Below are 14,338 nucleotides of genomic sequence, written 5' to 3'. Positions count from 1 at the left end.
GTCTATATTTATCAATGGCGTCAATCCCGGGCGTGATTTAATCCTGGAAACTTTAGCTGGGGAAAGACGCATGAGCTCATCGCGCCCGGCTGCAGCCGCCACCCCCCTCCCCGCCCCCCCCCCAGGGTCCCTTCACAGCTACAGCACCCAGCCCTGCTCCCCAACCACCCCTCAGGCACCCAGAGACAGGGATCAGTCCCCACAGAGGCGAAGGAAAAGAACCCTGGAGTCCTGATTCCCAGCCCCCATGCTCTACACATTAGACACCACTCCCCCCTCCAGAGTTGGAGATGGAACCCAGGAATCCTGTCTGCCCTTCAGCAGCCCACACTCCAGTAGGGGGCAGAGCCCATCTCACCCCCGCCTGGGTTTTCCCTGCAGGTGCTTTTGGTTTGGCCGTTTGTCTGGCTCAGCATCAGCACGGAGCTGGGGCTGGAGGGGGGAACATGGGGGTACAGGGCCAGGCAGAGGTGGGGCCTGGGTGCGGGGTGGGAGGGACCGTGGCGGGGGGCAGGGTGGGCATCAGGTCGGCTCTAAATACCCACAGCTGAAACTGATCCGCAGTGTCAGTGAAATCCAGCTCAGGCCAGACGGCCAGAGACAGGTGCCACCTGTCGCGGGATCCCCCAGTGCCCCGCTGCAGCCGCCGGCAAAGGGCACCCGGCGCGCCGGTCCCTGGCTCGCCCTGGGCCCCGCAACTGCCCTCGGCACAGCCCCACAGCGCAGCCCCAGCTCCCAACACATGTGTCCAGGCCACACCTAGTGCGACGGGGCCCTGATCTCGGTGACTGTGTCTGGGCAGCGCCCGGCCCGACGGTGCCCCCATCTCGGTGACTCTGTGTCTGGGCTGCGCCCGGCCCGACGGTGCCCCGATCTCGGTGACTCTGTGTCTGGGCAGTGCCTGGCACAACGGGGCCCCCATCTCGGTGACTGTGTCTGGACAGCGCCCGGCCCGACGGGGCCCCCATCTCGGTGACTCTGTGTCTGGGCTGCGCCCGGCCCGACGGTGCCCCGATCTCGGTGACTCTGTGTCTGGGCAGCGCCTGGCATGACGGGGCCCCCATCTCGGTGACTGTGTCTGGACAGCGCCCGGCCCGACGGGGCCCCCATCTCGGTGACTGTGTCTGGGCAGCGCCCGGCCCGACGGGGCCCCGATCTCGGTGACTGTGTCTGGGCAGCGCCCAGCGCGACGGGGCCCCGATCTCGGTGACTGTGTCTGGGCTGCGCCCGGCCCGACGGGCCCCCGATCTCGGCGACTCTGTCTGGACAGCGCCCGGCACGACAGGGCCCCCGATCTCGGTGACTGTGTCTGGACAGCGCCCGGCCCGACGGGGCCCCCGATCTCGGCGACTCTGTCTGGACAGCGCCCGGCCCGACGGGGTCCCGATCTCAGAGACTGTGTTTGGGCAGCGCCCAGCGCGACGGGGCCCCAATCTTGGTGACAGTGTCTGGGCAGCGCCGGCCCGACGGGGCCCCGATCTCAGTGACTGTGTTTGGGCAGCGCCCGGCCCGACGGGGCCCCAATCTCAGAGACTGTGTTTGGGCAGCGCCTGGCGCGACGGGGCCCCGATCTCAGTGACTGTCTGGGCAGCGCCCGGCCCGACGGGGCCCCGATCTCGGTGACTGTGTCTGGGCAGCGCCTGGCACGACGGGGTCCCGATCTCAGTGACTGTGTCTGGGCAGCGCCCGGCCCGACGGGGCCCCGATCTCGGTGACTGTGTCTGGGCAGCGCCTGGCACGACGGGGCCCTGATCTCGCTGACTCTGTGTCTGAGGAGTGAGGAGTTCGGGTGCTGAGCCAGAAAAAGGACCCAGGAGTCCTGACTCTCACACACGCCCCCTCCCCCGTACTAACTCCTGAAGGCGCAAGAGTCACATCCCCCTCTCCTGGTCAAACCCAGGACTCCTGGGTTCTCCCCAGCTCTGGGAGCGGGGTGGGGACTAATGGTTAGAGAGGGGGTAGGGAGCAGGACGCCTGGGTTCTCCCCGGCTCTGGGAGGGGGGTGGGGTCTAGGGTCAGCCCAGGGGCGGGTCCCTGCTGAGCCAGCAGCGCGAGTGGCGGTGTCGGGTGACCGGCAGGTGGGGGCTTTTCACACGTGGGGGGGGGGATCGCAGCTGCTGCCCCCCCTCTTTATCGGGGCAGCTGTGACATCACCGGCCCGCGGTCCCCCCCCGCAAGCCTGCAGAGCCCGCCCGTGACCGGCCCCAGCGCCCCCCACGCAGCCGGGCCGGGACCTGCGGGGAGAGACCGACCGAGCCGGGCCGGACAGCGACCGGGACAGTCACCGCGCGGCGCTGGTGGGTGGGACCCCGATCCCCGAACCTGCCCCCTGGGGCCTCCCGATCCCCCAGCCCTTCCCCTGGGAGCCCCAATCCCCCCAACCTGCCCCCTGGTAGCCCCCCAACCTGCCCCCCGATCCCCAACCTTCCCCCTGGTGCCCTCCGTTCCCCCCAACCTGCCCCCTGGATGCCCGATCCCCCAGCCCGCCCCCGGAGCTCCCCCGATGCACCCAACATGCCCCCTGGGGCCCCCGATCCCCCAACCGGGCCCCTGATACTCCAAACCCGCCCCCTGGGCCCCATGATCCCCCCCAACCTGCCCCTTGGGGCCCCAATCCCCTCAACCCACCCCCTCAGGCCCCGATCCCCCAACCTGCCCCCCGGTCCCTCCAACCCACCTCCTGGGACCCCCAATAACCCCAACCTCACCCTATGATCCCCCCAACCTGCCCCCTGGGCCCCCCTGATCTCCCAACATCCCCCCTGGGGCCCCCCAATCCCCCAACCTGCTCCGTGGGTACCCTAATACTCTCTACACACCCCCTGGGCCCTGTGATCCCCCAACCTGCTTTCTGGGGCCCTGTACTCCCCCCAACCTGCCCCTCGGTCCCTCCAACCTGCCCCCTGGGGCCTTCTGATCCCCCTAAACCACCCCTGGGCCCCCCAACCTGCTCTCTGGGGCCCTGTGATCCCCCCAGCCCACCCCCTGGGGCACCAGATACCCCCAACTTCCCCCATGAAGCCCCCAATCCCCCAGCCTGCCCCCTGGAGCCTCCAACCTTCCCCCCTTGAGACCCGATCCCCCCAGCCTGCCCTCTAGGGCCCCTGATATCTGGAATCCCCTTAACCTGTTCTCTGGGGTCCCATGATCCCCCCAGCCTGCCCCTTGGGGCCCCTAATCCTCACAATGCAACCCCTGGAGCCTCCCTCCAACCTGCCCCCTTGAGACCCGATCCCCCCAACTCACCCCCTGGGGCCCCCAATCCCTCTGACCTGCCTCCCGATACCCCCAACCCACCCCCTGGGGGCCTCCAACTTGCCTTCTGGAGCCCCACAATCCCCCCAACCCACTCTCTGGAGCCCTGTGATCTCCCCAGCCTGTCCCTTGGGGCCCCCGATCCCCCCAACCTGCCCTCTGGAGCCCCAATCCCCCAAAGTGCCCCTGACCCCCCTATCTGCCTCCTGGGGCCCGAACCTGCTCCCTGGAGCTCCCAATCCCCACTACCCACCCCCTGGAATTCCCCAATCCCGCAAATTGGCCTCCTGTACCCCCTGATCTCCCAACCTGCTCCTTGGGGCCACCTGATCCCCCACCTGCTCCCTAGAGCCTCCAACCCATAACTCAGCCCCTAGATCCCCCAACTGGATCCCCCCAAACCTGACCGCTCTCCCCAATCCTGACCCCCAGTCGATTTCCCTTCACCCAGTCCTGCCCCAGCCCCCCCAAATCTGCCCCCCAAGACATCCCTGCCCTCAAACCTGCCCCCAATCCCTTTCCCACAAAATCTGATCTCCCAAATCTGTCCCCCTATAGCCCCCCTGAAATCTGCCCTCTGGATCTTCATGTCCCAGAATGTGCCCCACCAGGTCCCCCTGCTGTCTGACCCTGCCTCCCAATCTCCCCCCCCCAGATATGCCTTTCTCTAAACTGTCCCATCCTGTCCCCCAAGCTCCCTAGATCGGCCCCCAGATCTCCTCTCCCCTCTCCCCTTTGTTCTCTCCCCCTCCACACAGAGCCCCCTAGATCTGCCCTTCACCCCCGCCCGCGCCCCCATCCCAGCCTCCCCCCTCAGCAAGGAGCTGGGATGTGTGTCTAGGATTAAAATGACCCCCTATGCAGGAAAAAATCTCTGTCCCAACAGGATTAGAACTGAGGGAGGGGTGTGCTGGGAACCAGGACTCCTGGGTCCTTTCCTGGCTTGGGGTGCGGTGGGGAGGGGAGGGGAGAGGTGGTTAGAGCAGGGGGGCTGGGAGCCAGGACTCCTGGGTTCTATCCCTGGCTCTGGGAGGGGTGTGGCATCTAGTGGTTAGCGCAGTGGGGCACTGGAAGTCAGGACTCCTGGGTTCTTTCCCAGCTCTGGGAGGGGAGTGGGGGCTAGTGGTTAGAACAGGGGGGCTGGGAGCCACTGAGTGAGAGTTTCTGAGTGTTCCCTGCATGCCATTATCCACCCCGGGACATTTCAATCTCCCTCAATTTATGGGGGCCCCTTTCTTGGGGGAGGGGTTATTCAGTCACAAGCTCTATCTGTGACCCCCACATTCTCCTTCTGTCTCTCCTCCCTGCTGGATTGTTTTGGGATCCCCCCAGCCCAGGGCAGCCAGCCAGGTGCCCCCCATTCGCGCTCGATACCCCCAGCCCTGACCATGACCCTGCTGGCCTCCGAGCGCTCCATGCTGATCCGCAGCAAGTTCCGATCCGGTGAGTGGGGCCGGGAAACGGGCCCCCCGCTCCCCTGTCCTGCATGCCAGGGTCCCCAAGGCCTCATTCTGGCCCACCTGAGGTCCCGCCTCTGCCCGGATGCCTGGGTCCCAGAGCTGAAGGGATTCCTCTGCTGGGGGGAGGGGGGTGTCTGTGAACAAAACAACCCTGCCCCCTCCTGGCCGGGGCAAAACCCAGGCCCTGGTTTAGCCCCAAAGGGCGGGGGGGGCTGAGTGGCACCAGTGGCGGAAAGGGGGCAGGGTGATCCCCCAACCCCCATGGCCATCACCATCCCCCTCCCAAGCTGGGGTCTGGAGCTCTGCGCTGCAGGGCCCCCGCCAGCCTGCTCTGCCGGGAGATAGTAGGCAGCCCTGTGGGGGTTAATGAATCAGGATCCCCCCCCGGAAATGAGCTTCTCCTTCACTTCCTGTCCTAAATCTCCTCTTGGCTGCCTGTTCAACAGCCCCGCAGCCACCCCAGAGCCAGCCGCAGCCCACAGTCTCAGAGCCAGAGTCTGCAGCCCAGCGCCCCCTGCTGAGCCCCCGCAGCCCAGCGCCCCCGCTGAGCCCCCGTCCCTCCCTGCAGCACAGGGCCCCCCGCTGAGCCCCCAGGGGTATTTCATGGGTGGGGGTTATATGGGGTGGGGAGAGGGTGGTCCTGTGGGGGATGGGGTGTCTCATGTTACTGGCTCCCGGAATAGCTCTCGGTCCCCTCACCCCAGCTGCCACCCGCCGGACACCTGCTAGGGGGGCGGGGGGAGGATAAGAATAGAAGGGAGCGCCATGCCCCTCCCCCCTCCTCTGCTGCTCCCCTCCCATGCCCCACCCCTTCCCCCACCTGCCCCTCGCTGGCCCCTCCTTCTCCCCCTCCGGTCCTCTGCTGCCCCACCCCATGCACCCCAATCCCATGCTCCTCTCCCCTGCCCCCCTTTTCCTCCCGGGTGGGAACTGAGAGGCAGCAGGGGCTGGGGGGGTTGCCCAGGATTGTGGGGCTGCATGCAGAGCTCTGGGGGGGACCCTGGGATGGGGGGGAAAAGGGGATTCCTGGGGGGAGGGGCTGGTGGTCCCACCCCCCCTGACTGTTTTCTCCCCCCCCCCCAGTGCTGCAGCTGAGGATGCAGCATCGCAGATCCCAGGAGCAGCATCTCCTGACACGTGAGTGGGACCAAGGGGTTGGAATGGGGCAGGGCTGTTAAGGAGTAGGTCCATGGGGGAGGGGGAGGGGGCAGGGGGCCGGGGGCCCTGGAGGTGTTGGGTAACCAACCACAGCATGTCTGTGATGGAGCCCAACCTCGCAGCCCTCCTTGGTTTCCAGGGACGCCTCTCCTACTGAGGGTGGAGGGCTCTAATCTTCTCATCTCTCCCCACAGCTCTGACCAAGCCTGTCCCGACCTACCTGGAGGTGAACGGGACCCCAGAGCAGAGCCGGGTGAGCAAGCAGGATGGCCTGGGGGCAGGAGAGACTTGTGTGGCTATGTTGCTGCTGCAAGGCAGGCTGGGTAATGGAATATGCAAACGACCCCCCCACCCACTGGAGGGGCTGATTGTGCTGGAGACGCATTCAGGTGGAAGGGAGTCAAATTCCCATTGGACAGTGGGGGAAACTGAGCCACAGAGAGGGGAAGGGACTCGCAGGGGAGAGAATCCAGGAGTCCTGGTTCCAATACCCCCCCCCGCAACCAGTAGACCCCACTCCCCTCCCAGAGCCAGGAGAGAACCCAGGTGTCCTGGTTCCCAGCCCCCACCCCCTCTAACCACTAGACGCCACAACCCTCCTAGAGCTGGGGAGAGAACAGGAGCCCTGGATCCCAGTCCCCACTGCTCTAACCACTAGACCCCACTCCCACCCCTCGGCAACCAGTGCTCCTGCCCTGCTCCCCCCCAGCACCCCAATACCCCCCTTTGTTGTTCCAGGCTGTTCTGACCCCCACCCCTTACAGGCCAACGAGACCCTGAAGGTGAAAGTCCAGACGAGAACCCACAAACCAGGAGCTGCCAAGGGCCAGTTCACAGAAGGTAGGTGCTGCCCGGACACCTGGGTCCCCAATCCCACACTCCGGCTCATCTGGGGTCCCCCCCACCAGGACATCTGGGTCCCCAATCCTTTGCCCCAGCCCATCTAGGGCTCACCTGCCTGGCTGCCTGGGGTCCTGGTTCCTTCTCCCAGATGTCTGGGTCCCGTGACTGGCACAGCCAGATCAGTGCATGGCACTTGGGCTTCTCGCACCCATGACCTGTGCCCTCCCCACTCATGCTGTGCCCCCCCCGGCAGAGTCTGGGGGGGACCCCTCAGAGCGGAAGGAGAAGAAGACGCGTCTGGCCGAGGATCTGAAGGAGAAACTCCTGCAACGGCCGGGGCCGCTGGAACTCGTGACGAAAAACATCCTTTCCCTGGACGCCAGCCTCAAAGATGCTGTGAAAGGTAGGGCAGGCCCCAGGACTCCTGGGTTCTCTCCCCGGATCTGGGAGGGGAGTGGGCTCTAGTGGGTAGATCGGGGGGGGGGGCTGAGATCCAGGACTCCTGGGTTCTCTCCCCAGCTCTGGGAGGGGAGTGGCGTCTAGTGGGTAGAGCGGGGGGGGGGGCTGAGATCCAGGACTCCTGGGTTCTCTCCTCGGATCTGGGAGGGGAGTGGCGTCTAGTGGGTAGAGCGGGGGGGGGGGGGCTGAGATCCAGGACTCCTGGGTTTTCTCCCCGGATCTGGGAGGGGAGTGGGGTCTAGTGGGTAGAGCGGGGGGGGGGGACTGGGGATAGGGGGGATGCGTTCTGGGGATGGGGGGCCGGCTGGCTCAGGGGAGCAGGTGAAATTTTCGAGACATCTCTAATTCCCTCCCCCCCCCCAGCAGCTGATCCAGCCCCTGCTGCCTCTGGGACCTTCCTATTAGAGGAGGATCTCAGCACCTCTTCATCGTCCTCCTCCTCTTCTTCCCCGTGCTTCACCCCCTGCCTGGGGGGGCCCCCCGGCAACCCATCCCCCCCCTCGGCCTCAGCGGCCGCTGTCCAGGTGAGATACATGGGGGAGCCCAGAGCTGGGGACAGGAGGGGGCTGCGGGTCGGGAGTGAGGGGCACTGGCTGAGCTGGGGGGTGCCCTTGGTCTCTGCTGCCATCTGGTGTCTGGATTTTTCCACTGCAGTTACCACGGCGGGGGGGGGGGTGTGGGGCGGGGGTGCTGCAAGCCAGGACTCCTGGGTTCTATCCCCGGCTCTGGAAGAGGAGTGGGGTCTAGTGGTTAGAGTTGGGGGGGAGGAGGGGTCTGCCCAGGACTCCTGGGTTCTATCCCTGCTCTGTGACTCCTTGGCTTTCTGGGCCCCTGTCCCTGCAGCCGGAGCTGCTGTCGATCCTGGAGTCCCTGCCCCCCTCGGTGCCTGCCCCGGACCCCAATTCCCAGACTCCTGCGGGCAGCCCCCCGGCTAAGGCCCCGGCCTCGCTGCCCAAGGTCTGTGCCAGGCTGGGATGGGACCAGGGGTGGGGGGGCTGTGGGACGGGTCCCCAGCAGGAACTGGGAGGGGTTTGTAGGGGGGCTGGAGCTGGGGTGTCCCATCCAGGGGGTGGGTGTTGGGGGTCCCATCCAGGGGGTGGGTACTAGGGGGTCCGAGCAGGGGGTGGGTACTAGGGGGTCCCAGCAGGGGGATGGGGAAGCGGGGCCAGCATTGAGATGCCCCAGCTGGGAAGTGGGGGGGCCAGAATTGGGGTGTTCCAGTGGGGGATGTGAGGCTGGAGTTGGGGTGATCCCAGTAGTGGGGTGGGGAGGGGGCCCCACTTGGTGGGTCCCAGCCAGATTCTCCCCCCTTCCCCAGGCCCCCCCACGCCCCAAGAAGGCAAAGGACCCCAAGCCCAAGGTGAGGAAGTTGAAGTACCACCAGTACGTGCCCCCCGCGGCCCGGCCCCCCCGGGCCCCGGCCCCCCTGGACGCCGCCTACGCCCGCCTGCTCCAGCAGCAGCAGCTCTTCCTCCAGCTCCAGATCCTGCAGCGACAGCAGCCGCCGGCCCCCCCGGGACCCCCCACAGCGCTGTGCGTGCCAGCCCTGCACCCCCTGAGTGCCAGGTACCCCCAACTATCCCTGCACCCCCTGAGTGCCAGGTACCCCCCAACTCCCCCTGCACCCCCTCAGTGCCAGGTACCCCCCTGCACCCTCTGCACCCCCTCAGTGCCAGGTACCGCCCAACTATCCCTGCACCCCCTGAGTGCCAGGTACCCCCCAACTATCCCTGCACCCCCTCAGTGCCAGGTACCCCCTGCACCCCCTCAGTGCCAGATACCCCCAACTATCCCTGCACCCCCTGAGTGCCAGGTACCCCTGCACCCCCTGAGTGCCAGGTACCCCCCAACTCCCCCTGCACCCCCTCAGTGCCAGGTACCCCCCTGCACCCCCTGAGTGCCAGGTACCGCCCAACTATCCCTGCACCCCCTCAGTGCCAGGTACCCCCCTGCACCCCCTGAGTGCCAGGTACCCCCCAACTATCCCTGCACCCCCTCAGTGCCAGGTACCCCCTGCACCCCCTCAGTGCCAGGTACCCCCCAACTCCCCCTGCACCCCCTCAGTGCCAGGTACCCCCCTGCACCCCCTGAGTGCCAGGTACCGCCCAACTATCCCTGCACCCCCTCAGTGCCAGGTACCCCCCTGCACCCCCTGAGTGCCAGGTACCCCCCAACTATCCCTGCACCCCCTCAGTGCCAGGTACCCCCTGCACCCCCTCAGTGCCAGGTACCCCCCAACTCCCCCTGCACCCCCTGAGCACCAGGTACCCCCCTGCACCTCCCTGAACCCCCTGAGTGCCAGGTACCCCCCAACTATCCCTGCACCTCCTGAGTGCCAGGTACCCCCCTGCACCTCCCTGAACCCAGAGTGCCAGGTACCCCCCAACTCCCCCTGCACCCCCTCAGTGCCAGGTACCCCCCTGCACCTCCCTGCACCCCCTGAGTTCCAGGTACCCCCCAACTATCCCTGCACCCCCTCAGTGCCAGGTACCCCCCTGCACTCCTGAGTGCCAGGTACCCCCCAACTTCCCCTGCACCCCCGAGTGCCAGGTACCCCCCTGCACCTCCGAGTGCTAGGTACCCCCCAACTGTCCCTGCACCCTCTGAGTGCCAGGTACCCCCCCACGTACCCCCCTGTACTCCCTGAGTGCCAGGTACCCCCCAACTCCCCCTGCGCACCAGGTACCCCCTGCACCCCCTCAGTGCCAGGTACCCCCTGCACCCCCTGAGCGCCAGGTACCCCCCTGTACTCCCTCAGTGCCAGGTACCCCCCCTGCACCTCCCTGCACCCCCTGAGTTCCAGGTACCCCCCCAACTATCCCTGCACCCCCTCAGTGTCAGGTACCCCCCTGCACTCCTGAGTGCCAGGTACCCCCCAACTTCCCCTGCACCTCCGAGTGCTAGGTACCCCCCCGCACCTCCGAGTGCTAGGTACCCCCCCAACTATCCCTGCACCCTCTGAGTGCCAGGTATCCCCCAACTCCCCCTGCACCCCCTCAGTGCCAGGTACCCCCCTGAACTCCCTGTGCCCCCTGAGCACCAGTTACCCCCAACCCCCACTGAACCCTCTCAATCCCCCCTAACTGAATCTGCCCCCTCTAACTCCTCCTCTCTCTCTGCCCCCCCCCAGTATTTCCCCAGATCCGGTGATCACCTTCGCGGCCCCCCAAATCACCCTGGCAGCCCCGCCCACACCCCTCACCCCTCCTGTGCCCCCCAAGCCTGAGCTGCTGCCTGCCAACCTGGATGACCTGACAGTGAGTGTGTCTGTGAGGGGGCAAAGCTGGGGAGGACCCTGATCTTTCTCCTGCTCCCCCATGGGGGCAGACTGGCGGGGGGGCTGCCAGGGTGGAGGAGGAGGAAATGGGGAGTGGGGATTTGGGGGTTGTGAGGGAATGGGGGAGGGTCATGGGCGTGGGGGGGTTGTGACGGGGTGGGGAGGGGTTATTGGAAGGGTGGGGGTGGGGCTGTGAAGGGGTGGGGAGGGGAGTTATTGGAGGGGTGGGGGGATTATGAGGGGACGGGGAGGGGTTATTGGAAGGGTGGGGGTGGGGCTGTGAAGGGGTGGGGAGGGGAGTTATTGGAGGGGTGGGCGGATTATGAGGGGGCGGGGAGGAGTTATTGGAAGGGTGGGGGGGATTATAGGGATAGGGAGCTTGGGAGGGGCTAGAGGATTGGAGGGGCTCCCTCCTCTGCCAAGAAGACATCCTTGGGGGGGTGGAACGGGGGCGTCCGTCTGTGCCCCCCCCCCACTGACACCCCCCTCACCCCCAGGTGTCAGAGCTCCGCCAGCAGCTGCGCCAGCGCGGGCAGCCGGTGTCGGGCACCAAGCCGGCCCTGCTGGAGCGGCTGAAGCCCTTCCAGGTGCGGGGGGCCCCGGGGCCGCCCCCCCCGGCCCTGCCCCCCGCCGACCGGGCGCTGAGGGAGAAGCAGCGGCTCATTGAGAGCCTGACCTGGGAGCTGCGGCGGGAGCAGCAGGAGGCCGACGACCTGCGGGAGGAGCTGCAGCTGCGCAAGTGCCGGCGAGGCCGCCCGGAGGGGGAGCCCCGGCCCCCCTCGCCCCTGGCCAGCCCCGGCCCCCAGCCCCCCGCCGGGGAGACCGCCGAGGGCACGGCCCCTGGGAGAGAGGGCTTCCTGGTGAGAGCTGGGGGCGGGGCTTGTGTGCCGGGGGCGGGGCATGATCGGGGTGAGGGCGGGTGTGCCGGGGGCGGGGCTTGTGTGCCAGGGGGCGGGGCATGATCGGGGTGGGAGCATGCGTGTTGGGGCCGGGGCATGATCAGGGGCGGGGAGGATGGGCCAAATTGCCGGGCGCATGGCAGTGGGTGTGGCCGTACCATAATTGGAGTGGGCGGAGCAATCAGAGAGGGTGGGGCATCCCAGGTAAGCGGGGAGTGGCTGAGGGGGCGGGGTCATGACCAGCTGGTAGGGGAGGGGCACTCAGAGGGAGGCGGGGCCTAGCCAAGGAGGGAGGGGCAAAGGGCTGTGTGGGGAGCAGGGGATGAGCTGGGGGACTCTCAAATTTACCCCCGTGTCCCTCCCCCCTCAGGTTTTCTGCCCCCCTTCCTGTGAACCAATCGGGGAGGACCTAGAACTGCCCCTGCAGATCACGGCCAGCCCCGCCCCGGCCCCCCGCTCCCTGGAGGAGGAGCTGCAGGAGGCCATCCAGAAAGCCCAGGTACTGGGGGGGGTCCCCATATACCCAGCCCCCGTGCTCCACCCCAGAGGGGCCGTGCCCCAGTCTCTGCCCTTCACTCCCTTTCTCCCTCCCCGTCCACAGCTGGTCCCAAGTCAGTCGATTGAAGACATCCTGGAGGAGCCGCTGGGGTGTGCAGGTGAGAGCCAGGTACCCCCCCCCGCCCTCAGCACTCGCCCCCCTGCCCCAGCCTGGTGTATGGGGTGCCATGGTGCAGGGGGCTCGGCCAGGGGCCCTGGGCTGTGGGGAGCTGGGCAGGGGGCTCCCCGGAGGAGGGGGATTCAGCGGGGGCCGTTGGGCTGCAGGGAGCGGCATGGGGGGCTCAGCGGGGGGCACTGGGCTGCGGGGAGCGGCATGGGGGACTCAGTGGGGGGCATTGGGCTGCAGAAAGCAGGGGAGGAGGGCTCAGCGGGGGGCGCTGGGCTGCGGGGAGCAGCATGGGGAGTTCCATTCAGCATCCCATGTCTATCTAACCCCCCAACACCCCCTCTCCAGGTGACCTGCTCCCCACGGATGCCCCCTTGCTGCTCCCCACGGAGCCACGCAGGCCCCCCTCGCCCCTCAGCCAGCAGGGGGCACCCAGCAAGAAGCCCCGTCGCAGCCCGTCGGCAGCGGCCATCTTGGATTTCCCTGGCCACTATGACTTCCTCACCCCTCCCTCCTCCTCCTCCTCGTCCCCCTCGGACTCCCTGCGCGGGGTCTTCTCCCCGGAGCCCCCGGAGGGGCCCCCATCGCCCGGCCCCCGGCCCGCCTTCGACCCCGTCGATTGGCTGGAGGCCTTGACGGCTGGCCCGGCCTCAGGGATGGGGCCCGGTGCCCCTGGCGGCAGCAGCATCTTCTCCACTGACTTCTTTGACTCGCCCGAACTGAGCGTCAACCACATGTTTGACCTGATGGTGGAGCAGTGGTAGGGGGTGCGGGCCTCCCTGGCCCGGCCATGGGGAGCCCCCCACCGCCACCCCAGAGATGCCAACCAATCACACCAATGCGGGCGCCATCTTGGATGGGCGACGTCAACTCTGGGCACCATCTTGCATGACTGGACCCATTGTTCGGAGTGATGTCAATCCGGGCGCCATGTTGGATGGGTGGAACCATTGTTCAGGGTGACATCAACTCCAGGCACCATCTTGGATGGGTAGAAGCATTATTCTCAGTGACGTCAACTCCCGGCACCATCTTGGATAGGTTGAACCCTTATTTGGCATGACCTCAATTGCAGGTGTGATCTTGGATATTTGGAACCATTACTCCAGGTGACATCAACTCTGGGTGCCATCTTGGACGGGTGAAACCATTGTTTGCAGTGACGTCAACTCTAGGTGCCATTTTGGATGGTGATATCAATTCCAGATGCCATCTTGGATGGGTGAAACCATTGTTTGGGGTTGACATCAGCTCGGGATACCACCATTGATTGGTGAAGCCAACTGGATGCTATGTTGGATGGATGAAATCATTGCTTGGGGATGATGCCAACTCCAGACACCATCTTGGATGGTGAAACCATTTTACTGGGTGACGTCAACACTGGATGCCATCTTGGATGGATTAAACCATTGCTGTTTTGGTTGTCAGCCCTAAGGGGCATCTTGGAAGGATCAAACTGTTGGTGTTCAGAGTGATACGGTGCGTGGCTGCCATCTTATGTAAGTGATACCATAAGTGTTCAGGGTCACATCAGCTCCAGCTGTCATCTTGAATGGTTAAGCCATTGTTTGGGGGTGATGCCAGCTTCCACCACCATCTTAAATGGATCAGACCACTGGTGTTTGAGTCACGTCAGCTCCAAGTGCCATCTTGGATTGGTCCAGTCATTGGTGCTTGGGGTGATGCCAAGTCCAAATGCCCTCTTTATTTGGGCCGTACCATTTAATTGGACCTGAGTGTTTCATTGGCAGGTGGAAGGCAACTCCACCTGTGGGATGCCATCTTGTTTGGGACATACCACCTTTGACTCCAGTGTCTTACTGACCAGACGGGAGGCTGTGGAAACCATCTTAGTTTGGATTGTACCATCTTTGGACCTAGCTGGGTTGGGAGTGGAGTGGCCAACTCTAGACACCATCTTGGACGGATTGTACCATTTTTTTAACCTCTTGTTTTACTGGCAGAGGGAGGTGGGAAATGGTGACTGTAGACGCCATCTTGGTTGGACTGTACCATCTCTGAGCCTAGTGTTCTATTGGGGGCTGCCCCACTCCCGGTGCCGCCCCCGGCCCTTTTCACTCTCCCCGCACTGGGACCGGGTCCTCCCCTCCTCCCAGAGCCCTTCACCTCCCTCCTCCCACCCAGGCTGCCCCCCAGCTCCTGGCCTCCTCCCATTTATACCCCGTCCCCCCCACCCCCACTGTGCCCTGCCTGATAATTAAGGGGTGGGGAGTCTCTGACCACTGGTGAGGGGGCAGCTCCCTAAGGGGGCTGAACTAGTGGGGGAGGTGTCGTAGCACGGGGGGCGGGGCGGGAGCTG

General features: G+C 65.8%; 1 protein-coding gene across 1 annotated transcript; it reads left to right on the top strand.

The window, feature by feature from the left end:
* Nucleotides 1-4,523: 4,523 nt before the first annotated feature.
* LOC140901865 (myocardin) lies at nt 4,524-14,265 on the top strand. The gene is made up of 14 exons (XM_078850364.1): nt 4,524-4,698; nt 5,799-5,852; nt 6,068-6,126; nt 6,638-6,713; nt 6,970-7,119; nt 7,542-7,699; nt 8,019-8,132; nt 8,410-8,741; nt 9,858-9,939; nt 10,397-10,432; nt 10,950-11,312; nt 11,722-11,850; nt 11,953-12,007; nt 12,364-14,265. The coding sequence occupies exons 1-14, from the start codon at nt 4,644-4,646 to the stop codon at nt 12,777-12,779; spliced, it is 2,079 nt and encodes a 692-aa protein (XP_078706490.1). The 5' UTR covers nt 4,524-4,643; the 3' UTR covers nt 12,780-14,265.
* Nucleotides 14,266-14,338: the final 73 nt, after the last annotated feature.

This window comes from Lepidochelys kempii, chromosome 23 (genome assembly GCF_965140285.1).
Source record: "Lepidochelys kempii isolate rLepKem1 chromosome 23, rLepKem1.hap1, whole genome shotgun sequence".
NCBI classification, from domain to species: Eukaryota; Metazoa; Chordata; order Testudines; family Cheloniidae; genus Lepidochelys; species Lepidochelys kempii.
The sequence above is the reverse complement of the archived record's forward strand: the minus strand, read 5'-3'. Positions and strand labels throughout refer to the sequence as shown.